Consider the following 21,231-nt stretch of genomic DNA (forward strand, 5'->3'; position numbering starts at 1 on the left):
AAGATCTTCCAAATTTGCATTCCCATTACAGGTGGCCAGGTGGCTCATTGAGTAAGAGCACCAGCTCCAGTGTCAGGATGACCTGGGGATCAAATCCGGGCTCATGTACTTAGTACCACACCCAGAAATAACTGGCCATGTAACCTTGAGCAAGTTACTTAACACTGATTGCTTTTTTAAAAAAAAGAGAGAGAAAAGTCTTTCCAAAGTGTGGTGTTAGGTTATTTTATAAATATTTTTCCTTTTGCTGTTGAGTTCATAACATTTGGCAAGGTAGGACCCTTCAAACTATTCTTTCTATATAGAGCTTAGTTCTATGGATCCTTTGTGTCCATTATCTTTTAAGAGAAATAAGATACAGTCTAGTTTCTGAATCTTGCTGCTACTTATTAGGTTACACTGTTGAGGATGATATCCCTCTTATACTGAATCTCTTCCTTCTGTAGTTATTTTTTTTCTTTTTGGAGGGGGGGAGGGCAAAGGCAATTGAGGTTAAGTGACTTGACCAAGGTCACACGGCTAGTCAGTATTAAATGTCTGAGGTTGGATTTGAACTCAGGTCCTCCTGACTCCAGTGCTGGTACTCTGTTCACTGTGCCACTTAGCTGCCCTGTTATATATTTAATAAAATACTGATATACCTTCCATAGATCAAGAATATGTCAGCACTGCACACTGTGTATGGACTTCTCATTAACCCCTATAATATTATTGTACTTTAATTCCTTTTGACCCTCACAAGAACATTTTTCTGTGTTGAAGTCATTATCTATAAAGGCATAGATTGTAAGCTTCTTGTGGGAAGAAACTCTTTTTGTCTTATATGTTCCAGTGCAAAGCATGGTGCACTCAAAGTCCCTCTTACTGCTTTTCATAAGAAGGAAAATTTCCACTTCTCTTTAAAATTCTGGTGTTATACACTACTAATTCTTTGGGATTCTTCCTGTGTTGTAATTATTGTTATAACTCATTCTTTCATTGTTTTAACATAAAACAGATATTTAATCTTCATGTACTGATGGCATGGGTATCTCCATTTATGCCTCACTTAATATTAACAATGAGAGTATTATGATAATTTTTGTTGGCATATTTTATAGAATCATAAAATTTTAACACTTGAATGAGCTATATTGGATAGCTATTGGATAATAATAATATAATAATAAAAAATAATTAATAATAAATAATAATAAATTGGATAATAATAATCTATTGGATTAGAGTCTGCAAGGTAACATTTAGCTCTTTTGAATTCTAAAAAAATGACTTATAGTCACAAAACAGTGCTTTGTCTTCTCTGGAGCTATCAGTCATGTGGCTACAAATACATGGTCTCCTATAGAATATTTTTTGTGACGATCTTCATATTGTCAGGGATGCTCTTATTCTCAGATTTTCTTAAGATGAGAAAGTAGTTATTGATGTTTACTTGATCACTTCTTTTTGGTAGTTGGATCAGACACTATTTTTTCATATCATTCAGTGTCTTCCCTTCTATCAGATGTGAGAATCGATTTTCAGTGTCCTTAAAATTGTGTCACATACTGCACAGACCTCCTCTTTATTTACTTGGTCGGGTCCAGCTGCTCCTTTTTTTATAAGTACCTTTTCTTCTTTCTTGTGTAGTGTGTGATGTTAAGAGACCAAATGTGGTACTTCCACTATTATTGATGAAAAAGTAATTTTTTACAGAAATTTTGACAGATCTTTTCCATTTTTCTGTTGTCCTCCTTCCATTTTCGTCATTAAATACTCCAGGACTTAAATTTGTACTTACTCCATACTTTTTGCAGACTCTTTCCCCTTTTCCCCCATTACTTCTTTCTCTTTTATAAGATAGCATTACTCATAATTTTCCCCTATCCTCAAAATTTGCAAATGAGTTTTCCTTTGAAAGTGATTATTTTTTGCTTTCTTTAAAAAAGAAATGAGATATTTGTTGGTTGAAGCAGTTCCTTGATTCTTTGGCTTTTATTGTGATGACAAAGTATTTAAAATGCTCATTGATTGAAACATTCATTAGAAAATGGTGATAGCTTGAGTTGACAAGTGAATGAACCAATGGAAAAGCCTTATTATTAACTAGAGCTTGGAATATAAATTTAAAAAGTAAGATGGCTATTTCCTTATCCAATTCCCATTGTGCCTTGTCTGTTGGGTACCAGATAACTAATGTCCATACTCTTTCTCTCTCTGTCTCTCTGTCTCTCTCTCTCTCATATAGACACTTAAAAACGAAACTTTGATGCTAGAGTAGGTCTAGCTCCTTTGATTGGTCCTGTCTTATAAAATCTGCTTGTGCTGTATATTGGTTGCTATGCTTAATTGACATTAATTACTTTCTTCCCTCCAGCTGAAGAAAGTAGTAGTAGTGATAGCATGTGGTTGAATAGAGAGCAGACAATGCACACTCCCGTTATGATGCAGACACCACAGCTTACTTCAACTATAATGAGAGAACCTAAAAGATTACGACCAGAGGAGAACTACATGGGTGTCTATCCAATACAGCCGGAACACCATCCTACACCACTCGACTACAAGTAAGTACAATTGATCGTTTTCTGTGCTTTAAATTTATTAACAACATACCAAAAAAAAGTTCAGTTAAAGAAGAATAAAATTCTCCTTGAAGCACGCAGGTAACATGGATGTTAGCTCAAAGACAACAAGAAGAAGCAGCCAGGCAGCAGCAGGAGAGAGCAGCAATGAGCTATGTTAAGCTGCGAACTAACCTTCAGCATGCCATGTAAGTGAGAGGGCCATATTTTTGTAAGTCTGGGATTTTCTCTAATTCAATTTTAACATCCTTGAAATTGTGCCTGGTCTAAACCTTTCAGCAGTCATCCTGGTGCAGTGAAAAGAGTTTCAGGATATATCTAGTCTCATTTAGTTAATATATTTGAAATGTTCACCAAATCATTCAGTTAACTCATCTGAAGAATGTGGATATATGCCTTGTTTGTTTCACAAGGTTGTCATGGGTGCCAAAGAATCTGAAAGTTGAGAACAACCAGACTTCAGTGGCCATTTAGTATAAACCTTACTCCAGAGGAATTTTTACTATAATATACCTGATGAGTAGCTGTCTAACTTCTTCTTGAAGATCTCTAAGGATGGGGAAGTCAGTACCTCTCCAGCTATCCCATCCTTTGACAGCTTTTATTGTTATATGGTCTTTCATGACATCAGGCCTAAATTACTTTTTTTTTAAATTCCCACTGATTGCTTCTGATTCTGTAGTCTAGAGGCCAAATATCTGTCTTCCACAAGATAACCCTTCAGATACCCCATTAGTGTTTTCTTTTGTAGGTTAAACATGCCTATTTCCATCAACCATTCTTTATGACATACTCACGGCCTGCCAGTTTTCATGGTTGGCCTCCTCTGCATATTCTCCAGTTTATCAATAATCTTCTTAGACCATGGTGACTGGGCACAGTAGTCCAGATAAGGTCTGATGTGGGCACAGTACAAAGGGCCTATTACCTCCTTATTCCTAAAAGCTATGCAGCCCAGAATCTTACTGACTTCTTTGGCTTTTACATGGCACTAATGACTAATTGAGCCTTGCAGTCTACTAAAAACCTCCGGATTTTTTTCCCCAGAATAACTGCTGTCTTAGCCATCCTTCTCCCATCGTATACTTAAGTTGATTTTTTTTTTGTACCCGAGTACCAACTTTACATTTACATTTATTAAATTTAATAGTAAAAGATCCTTATTAGAAACATCCTGTTTTATTAGTTAAAAGACTGGCCTTAGGGCCAGCAAGACCTGGATTCACATATCATCTTGGGCAGTTCACTAAACCTCTCTTAGGACTTTAGGAGATCTGTTAAGTTTTCCCAGGCAGCTAAGTGGTGCGGTGGATTCAATATTGGGCCTGATGTCAGGAAGATCTGAATTCAAATCTAGCCTCAGACTCTTACTTGCCACGTGATCCTGGGCAAGTTAACTGTTTGCTTCTGTTTTTTTTTTTTTCCAGTATTATTGCTTCAGGCAACAATAGCACTTACCTTGCAGCATTGTTTTGACAATCAAATAAGATAATAATTATAAAGTACTTAGAACAGTACCTGCCACATAAGAAGCACTATATCTTAGCTGTTGTTGCTATTGTTATTATTATTAACTATAAGTGCAGAAGATTCTCTCTACCTCCATTTCCTCATCTGGGATTTCCCTAAGCCAGTGAAACCACAAGTGGTCCATTCTCTGTCCCTAATCACTATTTTGATCAGTCCAGATCCTTTTGGATCCTGATTCTGTCATCCAGTGTATCAGCTATTCCTCCCAGTTCCTATAAGCTGCAGATTTGATAAGCATCTGTGCCTTGATCTATGATATTGATATCTTTGATATCCGATATGTTGATATTGATATGGATACTCCACTAGACATCTATCATAAGAAACTCTTTGAGATTGGTTATGCAGCCAGTTTTGAATCCATTTGATTATATTTTCATCTAATCCATGTCTTTCATCTTCTCCATAAGGAAGGATAGTATGAAATAAAGACTAGGGAATATCCAAATTAACTAGATTCATAGTGTCTTCCTCATTTACTAGTTTAGTTATTTTGTGAAAAGTAGAAATTATGTTGGTATTTTTGCAGGACCTGTTCTTGAGAGAGCCATCCTGCTCTTTGTAATCACCACTTCCCTTTCCTAGTTGGATTTTCTTTTACTTCACTATGGATATTTATTAAAAGAGTTTTGATTCTCCCATCCCTCCACCCCACAAAGGAAAGGAGGGCTACCAATGGGGTTGCCAATATTTTTTTTGTAAAAGGGGTCATCAAAACACTTTTAAAGTGCCTGTTAAAGAACAGAAGAAAGTTTAAAAGGAGACACAAACAAGACAGCTTTGAAATTTACATGTTTATTTTATTCTATAGGAATAGTAAACTTTCCATGGTAGAGATTTGCTGTTTCATTTACAATGTTCTTTTTCTGTTATTTGTGTAATGAAATGCTTATTTTATTTGGTGTTTATTAAATTCAGAAAAAAAACCGATCTTTAGGATTTCCCCAGGAATCAAAATCACTCTCACTTTATTATTCTCTTATATTTTTAATATAAGATTCTTATTTTTATATAAGATTATTCTCTTAACTTTTTTGAAAATCAGAAGAATATTTGTGCTTTCCCTATATTGTGCCTACCTTTCCTGTTTTCCATGATCTTTCAAATATTACTAGCAGTGATTTAGCACTCATATCTTGTTTCAGGAGCCATGAATGTAATTCTTCTGGTCGAGGTTGCTTGAATTATTGGAAGGCAATTCAGTATTCCTATTATCGTTTTAGTAATCCTTAGTGCCAATTCCCAGTTAGTTATTTATGTTTATGGGGCCAAATAGATAAGACATATGAGTACTTTGTAAAATATTTTTGCATTACATTAATGTAAGACAATTGACTGCAATGAATTGAGAAGCTACAAAAAAAGTCTTCTTTCTATGTAAAAGAGTACATTTCATGATAAGTAAAAGACATTTTCCTTCTAAAACTCTATAAAATCTCTATGGAGATCTGATTGGGATCTGGTGAAATTTGAATAATGATAGTTATCTTTCCAAAAGTTTATTTATGTCAGTTATTTAGAGTTTATGATACATTTTTTTCTAAGACAAAATAAAATTGAGAGTGACTGAACTTCTAAGGCTAACTCATAAAAATCTAACCCATAGTGTACTGTAGCCCATGTAAGAAATGTTTCTTTGGGAAATGATTTTGGTTTTGCAATTTTTGTTGACAGGGCCATTTAATTATTCAACCCCACACACTCCTTTCCTCTGCTCCCCTGGACACATTACAGGAATATGACTTCCCTTGGCTCCACTTTACTTTGTGGTAACTGTTCCCTTTTGGTAGCTCTATTCTTTTTTGAGAGAAGCCTCAAGCGAAAGGATTATTGGTAGGAGAAGTAGGGAATGTGGTTTAATGGCATGAGAAAGGAAGCTAGAGAAAAGGGGACCCTGTAGTTTTCTTCCAGAATTAAGCCTTTGTGTAGTTTGCTTCTTACCTTCTTTCTAGGTCCTTCTCATCTCTTTTCTTTTCTTCTAAGGACTCCAAATTCCCCCTCCTTGCCTTTTTGCTTTTTAGAACTAGCAATAAAATGGAAACCATAGAGGAAATAAAAATGTTCCCTCATACCTCTTCTGTTGCCCTCCTTTTAACTGGCAGGTGGGCCCTACTTAATTGAATAAAAAATAATTTACATTTCATAGAAAATCTAGACTCTTAATTGTATGCATATAATGTGTCCTGGTGATTGTTGGATGTACAGATTTGTCCTTGGAAGACCAATATTTAAATTCTGGCTCTTCTACTTTGTCCCTGATCTTAGACAAAATGTCTAGCCAACCAGGACTTCAGTTTCCTCAAATGAATTAGTTGGTTTAGATGACCTCTAAAGGCCCTTCCAGCTTTAAATCTATGATCTAGTGATTAGGGCTAGAGAATCTTGCAGGCGGCAGTAATATCAGACTGTAGTAGAAGTAAGAGTGGGGCCTGATACCTTGGACTTTGTCTTATACTCCTCTTTCTTCTTGCTAGTCCTGCCAGTACTACTCCAGGCATGAATCAAAGAGCAAAGTCTCTAGCATTTGAGTAGAGGAGAGAAATACTAAGCTGGAAGAAAAGGCAATTCTGATGATTTGAATAAAGGGGAATCTAGTTGGTACCTGCTTATAAGCACTTAAAGGAGCAGTGAACAACAGACAGTTCTTAAAGAATACATTTCATTTCATGATTAGAAAGAACATACTTTCATTGTTTATTGAATTATTGTTTATTCATTGTTTATTTCATTGACTATTTAAGGTTGGAATGCTAGTTTTCTGGATTTTGACTTTCCAATCAAGATTAAGTTTGTAATTTTTTTTTTAAAAGCAACTTTAAAAAATTAATTTCTACTATATGCCAGTTAGAATCAGGGATCTTGGTGTTTTAAGGAACTCTTAAGTGTTATTTAGTCCAACCCTTATCTGAAGCATGAGTCATCTTCTACAACTTCCCTAACAAATGATAAGAAATTTAGACATTCTCAGGGTTGCCTGTTCTGGTTCTGGAATGGGTTGCTAATTGATAAGGATTGCCTAATTTTGACTAAAAATCTGCCTTGCTGCAACTTTCATTAACTGATTTCTAGTTTTGCCATCTGTGACCAAATAGTATAAAATCCTTCTTCTATATAAATTTCCATATTCCAGAAATTCTTTACCCTGCCCTTAGATTTTTCTTTGTAAAATTCAGTCTCTGTAATTGTGATAACTTGTTTGGAGCCCAGTTCTGAACATAAGCAATTGGTAGATATATTTCTATCATGATTTGTACAATTAGAATCTTTTGACTCTGGACATAACTAAGGTTAGAATAGTCAGTTTAGCTTTTACCAATAGGTTCCTCCATTTTCAATTTCACAGCCTTAAATGGTATGTATTTAAGGCCTATAAACTGCCAGTGAGGGAAGTTGCTTTCTGTATTCCAAAGAACTTCAGTGGTTTTATGTCTCGGAGAGACCCTTATTTAAAGGAAACTGGAATGAAGCAATTCTTGAGAATTATTTCCTCACTTTTGTCATTCTTTTCATGCAGTGCCTGGCACATATACCCTAATTAATGCTTACTGACTGATTGAATGACAGCATGGTACAGTGGGTGGAGTGCTAGACTGTGTGTCAAAAGACCTTTGCTCAAGTGCTTCAGGTGCTTATTTAGATGTATGATTGTAGATGAGTCATATAACCTTATTTTCCTCCTCTGTTCTTGTTAGGAAAGTACTTTGAAAACATATTTGCCTATCTAACTAATAACAAAAATAATTTCACTTGGTAGGGTTATTTGATACCCCCTTAAGATTATTTCATTGACATTTAGAAGATAACAAAACAGTCACAGTTAAATTTTCTCAGAGCAAAGTAAAATAAACATAAATTTTGAGGCATTATAAACATTTGAACATTTGTGTTTTTAGAATAAATTTAATCAATTTCTATTCTGCCAATAATTTTTCATAATATTTACATCCAATCTTGACTATTTAAATTTTTTTTCCTTTAGTCGGCGTGGTACCAGCCTAATGGAAGATGATGAAGAACCAATTGTTGAAGATGTCATGATGTCTTCAGAAGGGAGAATTGAGGATCTTAACGAGGGGATGGATTTTGACACAATGGATATAGACTTGGTAAATATTTCTTTTCTCTCCTTTAAGATAATGATTCAGTAATTTTAGTTACCTTTCAATATTAGTAAGAAATGTTGGTACCAGTGGACATCCTCAACTGTTTTCATGACTGTTAGTGAAGGGGATTGAGTATTGAAGCATACTAAAGTATATGTTAAGTACTGAAGATTTTCCTTTAGGTCTCAGGTCAAGATAACCTCCGGGTCCTTCTTTTGCAGATATTTTATTCGCATCTAGGTTTGTTTTTTAGAATGCCTAACCTATATTCTGATAGCTGAAATAAATTTAAATATCCAGATGTGATTTAATAATGTGGCTTTAAATGTTTTTTCTGTTTTAAAATGTAATATTATCCAAAGTATAATAGTTATCAAAATATATATGATTGGTTCAATACTACCTTATTTTTGAGACAAATTAAGAGTTTTCCAAATCAGTTGGTAGAAGAGAATTAATTTACGTTACTTAGGCCAAAATTGAGTAGAGACATGCTTTAAAGAAGTTATTTTTACATATAAACCTGCTTTTGAGAGCAGGGCATTTTGTTGTCATCTCAGCTCTGACTCCCTGTTTATCATTTGTGATCTCATTTGAGAACTTTACTTCTCCATGAAACTTCTGTGTTGCTATTTACCTTCTTTGTCTTCCTTTCTTTTATGGAGAAATAACTGACTTTCCTCAATGCCAAAGTTAAGTTCAAGATGTGTAGCTTTTATGCCATATCCTCCTTTTATCTCTGAAGTTTCTCTATCTCTTGTCCCCTCTTTTTACATTTTCATTCTGTCCCCATTCATTAGGCTATTTTTCCATTCTGCAAAGTCATCCTGATCTATATCTATATCTTTTCGTTGGATCCAGATGGCTCTGGAGGAGAGAGTGAAGCTGGTGACTTTGCACAGCCCTCCCTCCCTGAAATCCCATTCACTTGCAAGTCAAGGCATCACTTTCCTGATGTCATGGTCCTCTTCAAGAACAAAGGACAAGCAGCAATCTTAGACCATTTCTTTAAAAATGTATTTTAGAATTTTGTGAGGAATCTGAGTCCTCTTATTTGTAGATTACAGACTCCACTTGATTTCTTTTTGTAATTGGGGAATTTTCCCTTCCCCATTTTTCTTCCACCTTTCCTCTGTGATCTTATGAACAACATCTGCCAGTTTTTTTGGTATCCTAGGGTTGTAAGTTGTCTAGGCCTTAGTAGCTTGAACTCCTCAAAGATAAGTAGCTGATCTATGGCTTTCTTCCTGTCTATCTTATGCTTCAGCTCTATGCTAGCCATATTTTTTTTTTGCTTTTTTAGTTCAAATTGAATTATTTTAATAAAAAGCAAAGTGAATTCAGTAGTTCTTCTTTCCAAAGCCCATTATTGCCACACTAAACAATAGTGTTATCCTTTCTTTGATCCTCTTCTTTTACCAAATATATCTTTAAAATATTTTTGGTTATCTTTAGCTTATCTTTCCAGCCTCAGCTCATTTTGAGCCTTATGTTGTCATGACATTCCTGAGCCATGTTTTTATTTTCATCTGCTATATGTGTCTTTTAAATATATCGAATTTGTAATTTCTTTTTACATAGTTTTTAGAAGTTTTCAAATTGTGACGAAAAATCTTAAGTTGGTGACAACATATTCACTATGCCATTTTCTTTAGAAAAAAAATCTTGATCAGAATTGTTTACTTTTGTGTTTTTAGCATTTGTTCTTAAGTATTTCCCATTCCTTTTTGTCTGATTTTCCTTTTCTGTTACATGTAATGGGTACTGCTCCTCTTCTTCCTTCTTTGTGTGCCCCCCTCCACATTCTACCAACTGTAGCATTCTTCTTTATTGGTGAGAATAAATTCCAACAGTTTTCCTTCTTAGTTTCTTTAGCTTTCTGAAGGGTGAAGTTATCATTAAGTCAAGCCAAGAAATTATTAGCTACCCAGCTTTTGGCAGAGAGAACTCTAGCAGATGTCCACATAATTGAAGTTGCCTTTCACTATTTTATGCCCAACTTAAGATATCTTTTCTGAACTCATCATTTTCTTCTTTCTAGGTAGGCTATATGGCAGTATCATTTCTATTTTCTCCCTCACTTGATCTTCGACTACCTAGTGTTTTCTACTTTGTTTCCTACCCTCTGGTTTCTGGATTTTTTCATATGATTTTTTAAACTGTTTCTATCTTTTTTTTTTTTTATTTGTTTGGAGGGGAGAAGGCAGGGCAATTGGGGTTAATTGACTTGCCCACGGTCACATGACTAGTAAGTGTTAAATATCTGAGGTCAGACTTGAACTCAGGTCCTCCTGACTCTAGGGCCAATGCGCTATTCACTGTGCTACCTAGCCGCCCCAACTGCTTCTATCTTAAAAAAAACTTTTTTTTTAAATGTAATCTAGCCTTAACTCTTTCTCCAAGTTCTACATTCACATATACAACTGCCAGCTTTTTATTTTTACCTGTAATTCCTGCTGACTCCTCAGGCTTACTGTGTACAAAATTTAATTCATCTTTACTCTCCAATCTATTCTTCCTCCTAAATTACTGTTCATTAACTGCACTGTCATTCTCCTAGTCACCCTGGTATAGAATATCTTTGACTTCTCTGTTTCCCTTACCCTCCATATTGCTTCATTTTCTATATCCGGGTAATTTTACTTCACTACAGTATCTCTTGAATGAGTCTCTTCTTTACTTTCTCATTGTTGGCAGTCTAGTTCTTTTTTTAAAGCAATGGGGGTTAAGTAACTTGCTCAAGGTTAAACGGATCCCAGGTCTCTCGTTGCTGGGGTCGGCGCTCCTACTCACTGCGCCACCTGGCCGCCCCTAAGCAATTATGGGGTTAAGTGACTTGCTCAAGGTTACATAGCCTTGTATCTGAGGCCGGATCCCAGGTCTCCCTGGGGATGGCTCTCTTACTCACTGCGCTCCCTGGCTGCCCCCAGCCTAGTTCTTTTAATCCCTATTAAAGGGATCTAACTAGTATCTCTACCTCTAGTCTGTTGCCCTCTTCATCTTTATACACTACTTCCAAAGAAGAGCTTTGATGGTACAACTGTATTTCTCAAAACTTTTCAATGTTTCTACTCATTCTCCTTTAAACCCCCTGAATTGAGTATTGCCCGTATATATTGCTTTGTATGTATATATATATATATATATATATATATATTGCTTGATATATTTTAGGGTTACCTTCAGCTTTATTCTTTCAACTCTCCTGCTCTTTTGGGATTAATTATTATTAACTAAACAGTTCTTTTCCTATTCCATAATCTCCTAGACATAGGCCAATTCCTCTGTTTTCAATACCTCTCATACTTCTTTGTACCTCTCCTATGCATTTAGCTGTGAAATTCAAATAAAGATTTAAGTATGTTTTATTTATTCACCTAGATTGTAAACTGATCAAGGTTAAAGGTCCAGGTGATTATATCCCTGCACTTTCTAGGGCTTAACACCAGGGCCTTGCCAAACTTAAATTAGGTACTTAAATTATTACTAGTTGAAGTTGTCAAAGATGCTAAGAAAACTGAGATGATTCAGAAATAAATGTTTTCTTTTGGTGCCAAGTATAGTTCATTTTTACTTGGTTTTATTTTCAGCACTTTTAAAAACAGTTTTGCTATAGATAGCTTATTTTGAAATGTGAAGCTATATTCATGCATTTTAGCTATATTCTTGTAATTTTTTCTTTGAACTGTATTTTTATTCTTTTAAATAGTTTTTATGTATATTTCTAGTGTTGCAAAATCCTTAGTCTCTGTTAAATGAACAGTGACGATGTGAACATTACTTTTTCAGGTACTATCTAGTTATTTGTGAATGTCCACTCATTTGTCCCATTCTTTTTTTTTAAAGCCACCATCCAAGAACAGGAGAGAGAGGACAGAACTGAAACCTGATTTCTTTGATCCTGCTTCAATTATGGATGAATCAGTAGGTCTAATTTAAGTCATTAGGATTTCAAACTCACAAGTATTAAGTGGTTTTCAATTTAAAATTTGGGCTGTGTTCAACATGTTTATGAGTTATTTGGAACTTGAAATATAGTCTTCCATCAAGTCATATTATCTTTGATGATCAGTTTTCCAGACTAATTGACAAAGCCTAATTAATTCATTCTATACCTGAAGTCTACTGTTAAGACTTAACTATCACATATAGCAATGTTTCTATGGTAAGATGCATTCTGAGTTCTGGTTTGGAATTCTAGGAACCTATCTTGCCCTTTTATAATCTCAGCAATAGGAATTTTACAATTATAGAACACATTTCTCCCCCATCTCATCAGTAAAGGAGGGATACCTATTTTATAATATTTGAAAGGTTATAGGCCACAGAGATGAGGAGAAGAAGGAAGATGATGATAATGATGGTGGTGGTGGAAAAAATTAATTTCCTCAGCACACATTTAATAAACATATGTGCAAGGCTCTGTCCTGTGGGCCTGTGATAAAGAATTGCTTTTTTTGCACTTGTTCTCAAGGAGCTGAGTCTTTATCTCAGAAGAAAACCCAGGCTTTCTTTCCTTTGGTTCATCTTTCTTTACAAAGGAAGGCCAACCTGAGTATTTTATCTCAAAGAATGGGAGGACAATTGCTTATATTTTAAAATTTTATGAAGGAAAATGTCAGAAGCAAGTATCTTCTCTGACCTCAAATGAAGTTCTAAAGTAGTGTAGAATTTCTAAGGGTTCAGTATAGTGACTGTCTCTTTAGTGCCAGGGCAACATATTCTTGCAGGTTCTCTAGGTAACCATGCCTTTATGCTGTCCTGGACCACCTCCCCAGGTCTGGCTTTATTGAGAACTGCTTTTGCCTCAAAGAACTCAAAGAACAAATGTCATCAACTTCATTCACGCTAAGCTGTCAGTGAGTTCAGTGTTTAGAATCCAAAAGGATGATTTTTCAGAGGGAAGCCCTATAAAGAGAGACCTTTGGATTGAGGCCCCTTAGAATCATATCCCCATTGTTACCATTTACCCACGTGGCTAGCTTGCAACACAGTTGAGTCTCTCTGTTAATATGGAAGTTTTTTTGTGTGTGTGTGTTACTTATGCATAGGAATGATAACCTTTAGAGATTTTACTCATATAAAACTATCACTTGCTGGGATATAAAAAGCAAGAGTCCTTTTCTATAACTTTCATAACATGTTGGGCCCACATACACAAATACAAATTACCTTTATTATGTTATCTTTCTCCATAAGAATGTAAGCTGTGAGAGTAGAGAAAATATTATTTTCTTATTTTTGTATCTCTAGCACTTAACAGTGCTTGGCACATAGTCAGCACTTAATACTCCATTTTAAATTTGTTATTAATACAGTGTCTTACAATTTGTAAAGCATTTTACAAATATTGACCTATTTGATGATTTCAGTTTCGCTTGAAAACTGAATTAGGTTGTTTCAAATTGGTTTTTGATTAGTTGATGGCCTTTTATTTTTTTCTTCTTTTACTTCCAAGTCATTTCCTAATACATAACTCTCCAATCATACCCAGTGAATCCTCCCCTGGTAAAAAAAAAAAAAAAAAAAAAAAAACCCCCCCCCCCCAAAAAAAAAAAGAAACAAAACTCCTGGACAAAATCACTGAATCTTAACAGTGTATGGCAGCTTTGAGTTTGAATACTTAGTTATTTATATGTAAGTAATAGGTCATTGGAAGAAATTCTATGAAAATTAAATGATTTAACATTTGAGGAGGGTTGGGGGGTTAATAGGAAATGGAGAATTCTTTTTAGATTTTAAGATTTTTTCAAATCATTGGAATTTATTTTATCACTTTCATTTGTCACCATATCCTTTCCCTTCTGTTGTCCAGAGAGCCATCCCTCATCACAAATAATAAAAAAGAAAGACAAAAATCAGTTTAGCAAAATTAACCGAATTAGCAAGTCTTAACAGCTTGTGTTATATTCTGTATCTATGCAAAGAAGTGAGGGAGAGGTGCTTTCTTTTCTCCACTATGAAGCTTTCCTTACCTCCCTATGTTCTTTATACTCCTCATTTCTTGTAGCCTAGTACTATGACATTACTTTTTGTACCACACTTTGTTTAACTACTCCCCAGTCAGTGGGCATCTACTTTATTTCTAGTAAAATGTTAATTAACGATAATCCTCATTTAGTCAAATTTCTTTTTAGCCCTTGAAGTTTGAGAGGGAATCTTAGAGCTGGAGTTAGATTCAGAATTCATTTAGTCTTACTTCTTAGAACATAGAGAGCCATTGTTTGTACAGTTAAAAGTATCATAAAAGGCTATATATACCAACAGTTTTGAACAATAATTGGTAAGAAATTCTTTATACTAACTCACCAGACATTGGTTTAAAAAATTTCTCTTTAGCTCAATATATATTCAACTTAATCTTTACATTATAGATGATGGGAACTAATCCTTAGCATAGTAGTCATCAACATTATATTGAATTATGTTCAATATTCTATTGTCATAAGACAGAAAAACAGTAACATATTTTAGAAATATTCACAAGTGTATGTTAAAACTAAATTAAATGTTTAGCCAAAATGATTTTTTTTGTATTTTATTAATATGAAAAAATCACAATAAAATTTTTCTTATTTATGATATCCTGGGAGAAAGGCAGGCTGCCATTATGGAAATTTGTGTTTCCTAAATATTATCCTTGACATGTGAGATACCAAGGATAGCCTTGATACAATGCATGAAAGAGTAGTATTTAATTTTTTTTAAGGTCCTATGTTAAAATTTTAGGTCAGTATAGAAAACTGAAATTCACAAAATTGTGACATTATAGCCTTGTTTTACTTTTTATGTAACTCTGTGGCACATCACTCTTGTTAAAAGTACAGATTATTTGTTAAAGACCCTATAGCAGATTCCATGTGTGATGGCTCTATTTTGTGGTTTTTGTCAGTCTCAATGGACTAAACCTTCATTTCCTCATTATCACCACAAGATGGCAGCAGGTTAACATTGTGTGGTTACGTGCTTTTGAAAAAGTTGAAATTTTTTTTTCAAATTAAGAAATCAACTTGATTGATTCAAGCTACATGTGTAGCATTTTCACAATTTCACCCCAAGTTTTACCAATGAAAAGTGATAATGAAAACTTCATTAAGTAAAACAAATCTGTTTCATGTTTCAGTTCTCGTTTATGAAATGCCCTCTTTCTGGTTTTAGTTTTTACTGCAGTAGAGAACTGGATCTTTTTTTTTTTTAGTCAATTTAAATTTTGATCCTTTTATATTACCCTGACCTTTTAATCACTCATTTTTGGAGCTGGACTTTTTTTTTTTTTTTGATGTACAAAACATGAAACATTAAGCCATTCTAATTGATATTGAGGTTTTTTTTAATAAGTTATTTAATATTTAAAAAATATTCACATAAGCCTTTTTAACATTTTGAAAAATATCTTCTGCTGCTGGGATCATGTGTAGACACTGATAAAAAATTGAAGTTTGAATTCCTTGCTTATGTGTATAAATTTGTACAGAAGGCAGTAATAATGATCAAATATGTCATCACCAATGACCTGTTGCTTTTAAACACCTCTGTAGAAATAAATTAACAATTCAAGAGTGGGAACTAAGGACATCTTTGTATAATAGAGCTTTTTAGAGTGACAGAGCTAAATTCTACCTATCAGTCAAGTTTCCACTGTATTACATTCTTTTATTTGATCCCTATTCTCAGGAAACTTCTAATCTACTTAGCAATCAATTACAAAATAACACAGATATTATATAATAAAATACTACAATATTTTAATAAAGTATGTGAAGAATTAGCATGGCATAATGCAATAAAGGCTTACAGTAGACTTGTGATCTTTACTAAGCCACAAGGCCTCTCCTCTATAAATGAGGAGTTTAGACTATTTGATCTCTTAGGTTTTACAGTTCTAACATTCCATTATTCCCTCTTCAAAGTGATGTCATTTGCTTTCCCTATGAAAATGAGAGAAAATAGCTGATCAATTTAAAATTCATCTTCAAATTGCCATTCTTTTATCAGATACATTAGACATCTTTCCTGACATTTCCAGGTAGCACCAAAGTCCACATATATGATTATATTCAAATTTAGGATGATTTGTACATTGCATTAAAGACAAAAAATATAAACTCCTACCTGGAAGATGATATAAGCAGTATACTTCTGACTATATCACACAATTTCCCAAAGGCAGTCCTGAGGTCATTGTAAAACAGTTCTTAGGTCTATTGTAATAAAATACTGGAATCAACTAATATAAAAATTTCTAGAAGATTATTTTTAAGATATCCTATTTTTAAATATATGCAGTCTACCATCTAGAAGCATGGAATGCTATTTACCCCCTTGTGACATTGCCTTTTTCCTCCACATACTGGCCAGTCCTTCTTAGATATTATTCCAAAGTAACTTTGTTTTTATGTGTGTGTATTCTTATTTAACTATAAATCCTTGTTTGAACAAGCCTGTTTTGGGTTAAAAGAACTAAGAGATGTGGAGAACAAGGTTCCTTGATGATTTATGCTTTTCCTTTTATCATCAAAATTGTCTTATAGAGCAGTAGTGCCAAAATATCATTAAGTTACAAAGAAGGCACAGCATAACAAAGAGTACATGATTGAGCTATTACCAGCCTGTTAATTCAACAAAGGTTCTTGCATATGTGTTCTGTATATAAAAACTTAAATACTCTTGGAATTGTTATTGGAGCTAATTTTGACCCATCTAGACTGTAACCACAAAGCCAAACACCAAGAGAATGAGAGAATGATGCATTTTTTTCTTCTGCTACAGAGTTCAAAGCATTTAGTTTTCCTTTTTAATTCCTTACATATAAGTTTGGAGTCAGTATCTTCCTTAGTCTCAGAATGTTATTTTCCTAGCAGCATACATTTTATGCAGGGAAACAATTCTAATGCTTCATGGACTTCATTGTGATGGTACTTAGCTTTTTTGACTTCAGCTGTAATCCTGAATCCTGACATGAATCTTGGCCCATTCAGGTTCATCCTATCTTCCTACTCAGGACCAAAAAGATGATTCTTTCATTACAACTTTACTGGCAGAATAACTGCTTAGATTTTTAATGAATACCTAACTAAAGCCCAAACTCCTCCTTTTCTTTTAAAAGAAATGTGTACCCCTGCCTCTTGGCTCTGCTCTTTAGTTGTCTAATAGTTGGCAACAAACACTGCTAAGTTATTAGATTGTGTTTGTATTGACCATTCGTTTCCCAAAACAAGGGTTCTTAACCTGTAATGGGGGAAAATAAATTAATGTAGGATTCCCTAAGAAATGTAGGATTTCTTTCAATTATTTCCAAATATTATTCTGAGGAACCCATGGGTTTCCACACAAGACCGTTAAGTCGTTTCCTGACACAAAAAGAGGTGAACCTCTGCCAGGAAGACTCTTGTTTGCCTTGTGCTATGTGCTTGCTCTTTGATAGTTCATTGTGCCCATTTCTAAGTACAACTAGTCAAATATAAGTGCACTGGAATTGGATCTTCACTTTTTTCCCCTCTGCACTATTCTGTATGAACATGAACTTATGAGATGAAGCAAAATGTTAAATCTTTGATTGTTTAATCTTTTCTTAGTTGCACATGTAAGATTAATCATGGTTTTATAATTGTGTTCTTGTTAAGAAGCAAATGTTCCATTCTCAAATAAGTTAGCAAGAAAGATGGGCCCTCTCTTGTGGGACATCATAAATACTTCATTACATTGACTGCAAGCCTTTTTTCCTGTGAGTTATATAGAAAAAGTGATTAAATACATGCCTGTTTTTTAACAATCTCTTTTCCTCTCTCATTAGGTTCTTGGGGTGTCAATGTTTTAAATCTGTGGTGAAGTCATTTTCTAAGTGGAAGAGGAAGTTTTTCAATAAAGTTGGGGTAGTAGATACAGTGAAATTCTGTACAGATTTTTCTCTAAGGAGAATGAAACATGCCTATCAAGATCAAGTGCATTGTGAGAGGCAGTTTTGTTTGCCTGAAAAAAAAAAGAAAAGTAAAGGACAAGTAAACAATTTGAGGATAAGCTACAGTTTTTGTTGGAAAGCAAATATTTTATTTATGTGCTATCAATTGATTTTGAATCATGAGTATTCCCTCTTGTTTTTAATCTAACCATAATCTGAGAGGTACTTGATACAGATATGAGTCCTTTTCTCACACATTTATTTACTGGGTGTACTAAGTAATTATGACCTCTGCTGGATTTTTGTTTACATCCATGAACTGAAATGACAGATGGATTAGTTTTTCCCATCCTGGGATTGTAGAACAGAAGAGTTTGGCATTTTAAATTTAAATGCTCAAAACTTCAATCAACAGAAGCTTGGTTTTAAGTACTGTAATCATGGAGAAAAGTAAACTTTAGAAGCAGAACTTTTACAATTTTTTCACCTAAAATGTATTTTAAGATATTTTTAAAATCCAAAAGCTTCTCTAGCCTTCTCAGAAATATCCAGATGCAGTGAACTGCCAGAAGGTAACCAATCTCAGACATGCTTGCCCATTATCAACCCTGAAAGTTTGCTTGTCCTTTAAGAAAAAAAATGTAATGTTGTGAAATTCCTTCCAGTAGTGCCACTGTATTTTGTCTCCAAATAAAAGAAGCTTATTGTAGTATGTTTGCAGAAAAATTCTAAACAAAAATTATACAGCTTATTAGAGTGTGGGAATAGGGAATCTAAATTTTAAATAAAATTATATATATATATAAATTGGTGCTGATTTTATAATTGCGCAGTTTGTTTAGTTTTTTCTTACTTTTAAATTCCAACTTAAAATTATGAGGTTTCAGAAATATATTGAAAGTTTAACAATGTTTAAAAATAGAAAAGCATGAGTGTTCCATGCTTTAAAATGATTTTTAAATTTGTATTTTATATTGTTTTATCTATCTGTCTTTGCAAGCAGTCTTCAGGTTAAAGATACTTCTAACAGGTTACAGTACATTTCCTCTGTATGTAAATTAGATGGGATAATAGAAATTCATAACCCATAATATTCTTTGAAAGCTAAGCTTTAAACTTCATTTTGTGTCCTTTCACAAACAAATCAAACAGAAAGTGGCGACCTGCCATTTTGACATCAACTCATTTTGCTAGGCTTAGGCAGCTAGACATCATTTTAAACAAAATATTAACTTATATTACATAATGTATATTTTTTGTCAGTTGTCTCTCAGTTCTTGAGGTATATTCTTTTAATCATTCCATGCCTTACTATGCTTGCAATACAAGAACATCCCCAGATAGGTGAATTTTGAGAAAGGCTTCCTGTTTTTAGATTCCCAAAAGTAAGCATTGGGCTGTGGTAGCCAAAAACCATAGATTATCTAAGGGATCGTGATCAAATCTAAATATTTTACTAAATCATGGGGCTACTAGCCAGCCCCAAACCAGACCTGCCTAACTCACTTTCATAAACAAATATTCTCATGTCTGAAAGTACTGCCTATGTTGTTTTCCACACCACTGCATTTAATAGAGCTGCTGAGAGGACTGTATATATGATTTTAAACTTCAGTTGATTTTTTTTCTCACTCTTGAAAAAGGAGCATTTCTTTGTGAAAGCAGTTCTTACAGCTTTGTTTTCAACCAGCTAAAAATGTTTTATATATTTACCTTAACCTGTTGTCCTCCACATTCTATTGTCCTAATTGTACTGTTTTCTGATTTGTATTTATGTCTTGAGACAGTAACTTTTTGAATAAAAATAAACCTACAGTATGTTGTATGTTTGCTCTTTTTGAATCACATGGGATGGGGGGAGGGCAGCTAAAGTAAGCTTTATCCTGATGGAAATGTTATGTTTCTAGGAATTCTTTTACCATGTCTTTTAAGTGTTTGTTTCAAAGTTGATATAATGTATGGAAAACAGCACTGTTTTATATTTGTAACAAATTGTACAAGTTTTTTAATGTGAATAAAGCACTAATTGGGTTAATAACTTAAAGTAGACAAGCTATGCAATCATGATTGTTTTAAATGTCTTCTAATGTGGGATAAAGCTGTTAAAGATGACTGCTTTGTGAAATTGTCTCCAAAAGTCATTAACTAATCTGGTTAGTGTTGAAGATATCAATGACCTTCAAAAATGAAATGAAACTTGTTTTAACAAATGAAAAGAAAGTCACCCATAGTGTGACGTGATCACTTAGGTTGTAATGATCTAGTTATAGTTAGTTATGAGAGGTTGGATTCTTTAACCTGATAGTGAGCCTAAAGTGATAACATGTAAACCATAACTCTTGTCATTGATGAACATACTAAAAATAAATCAAAACTGTTACTGTCACGTTAAGAGATATTATTGAAAGCACTTTATACATATCACCAAACGGGCATGTTCTTTGTGGCAGGGTCAAGAAACTTTGCTCCTTTTAAGGAGTCCAGTTGGATTCATGATTTGAGTGATGAACAAGCCAGCTTCATTCAATAGAAGAACTTACAGATGAAGCTAAGAGAGCGAGTAAAATTGAAAAGGTGTTGTTCTTCCAAGGAGGAAGCTAAGTTTTGTGACATTAGCAGGGGAATCTTGGAGATGTAGGCAGTTTGGGAAAGAGATGCCAAAGGGATTACTTACTATACTTTAAGTACACTTAAGAAGCCTACAGCAGAGATCTTGGAAAGATTTGGGAATATAAAGAAGATAGTGCACATTGTGTCTCCCAGTGCCTGGCACACTGTATAGTCAGTGCTTAACAAATGTCTGTTAATTGAGGTTGAAAAGCCTATTGGATCAATCCCCCTCCCCCACACTGTTTAGTCAGTTTCTAATGCTTTTTAGTGACAAGGGCTATTAGATGGGGAAGGATATTTATGGTAGCATTGATTGAAAAGTATTTTATTTTGAAATATCTAATAATTGGACCAAAATTGAAAACAGTGCTTATGAATTGTTTTAAAAGTAATTCAATTGTGTAATTGAATTGCACCCAATTCTTGTCAGTAAAGGAATTCCCAGCCCCTCAAAGGATCTCAAAAGTTTTAAAACACAAAATTTCCATGCAACACCCCCCCACCCAAAAAGGGGGGGCAAAAAAAC

At 34.1% G+C, this 21,231-nt stretch overlaps 1 protein-coding gene across 2 annotated transcripts in view; it reads left to right on the forward strand.

Annotated features, from left to right (window-relative positions):
- STAG2 (STAG2 cohesin complex component) overlaps positions 1-19,913 on the forward strand; it is a 135,771-nt gene extending 115,858 nt beyond the window's left edge. The window contains exons 30-34 of one of the 2 annotated variants that reach the window (XM_069074036.1): positions 2,357-2,546; positions 2,639-2,752; positions 8,074-8,200; positions 12,044-12,121; positions 17,991-19,913. In XM_069074036.1, coding sequence (XP_068930137.1) covers positions 2,357-2,546; positions 2,639-2,752; positions 8,074-8,200; positions 12,044-12,121; positions 17,991-18,014 — 533 coding nt within the window. In that variant the 3' untranslated portion in view covers positions 18,015-19,913. The remainder of the gene's footprint in view (positions 1-2,356; positions 2,547-2,638; positions 2,753-8,073; positions 8,201-12,043; positions 12,122-17,990) is intronic. The other variant, XM_069074037.1, reaches the window with a different exon arrangement.
- The last annotated feature ends 1,318 nt before the right edge of the window (positions 19,914-21,231 follow it).

Source organism: Petaurus breviceps, unplaced genomic scaffold, assembly GCF_028583685.1.
Source record: "Petaurus breviceps papuanus isolate PSGF00001 unplaced genomic scaffold, PetGlider_PUasm1.0 90881, whole genome shotgun sequence".
In the NCBI taxonomy this organism is placed as follows: Eukaryota; Metazoa; Chordata; class Mammalia; order Diprotodontia; family Petauridae; genus Petaurus; species Petaurus breviceps.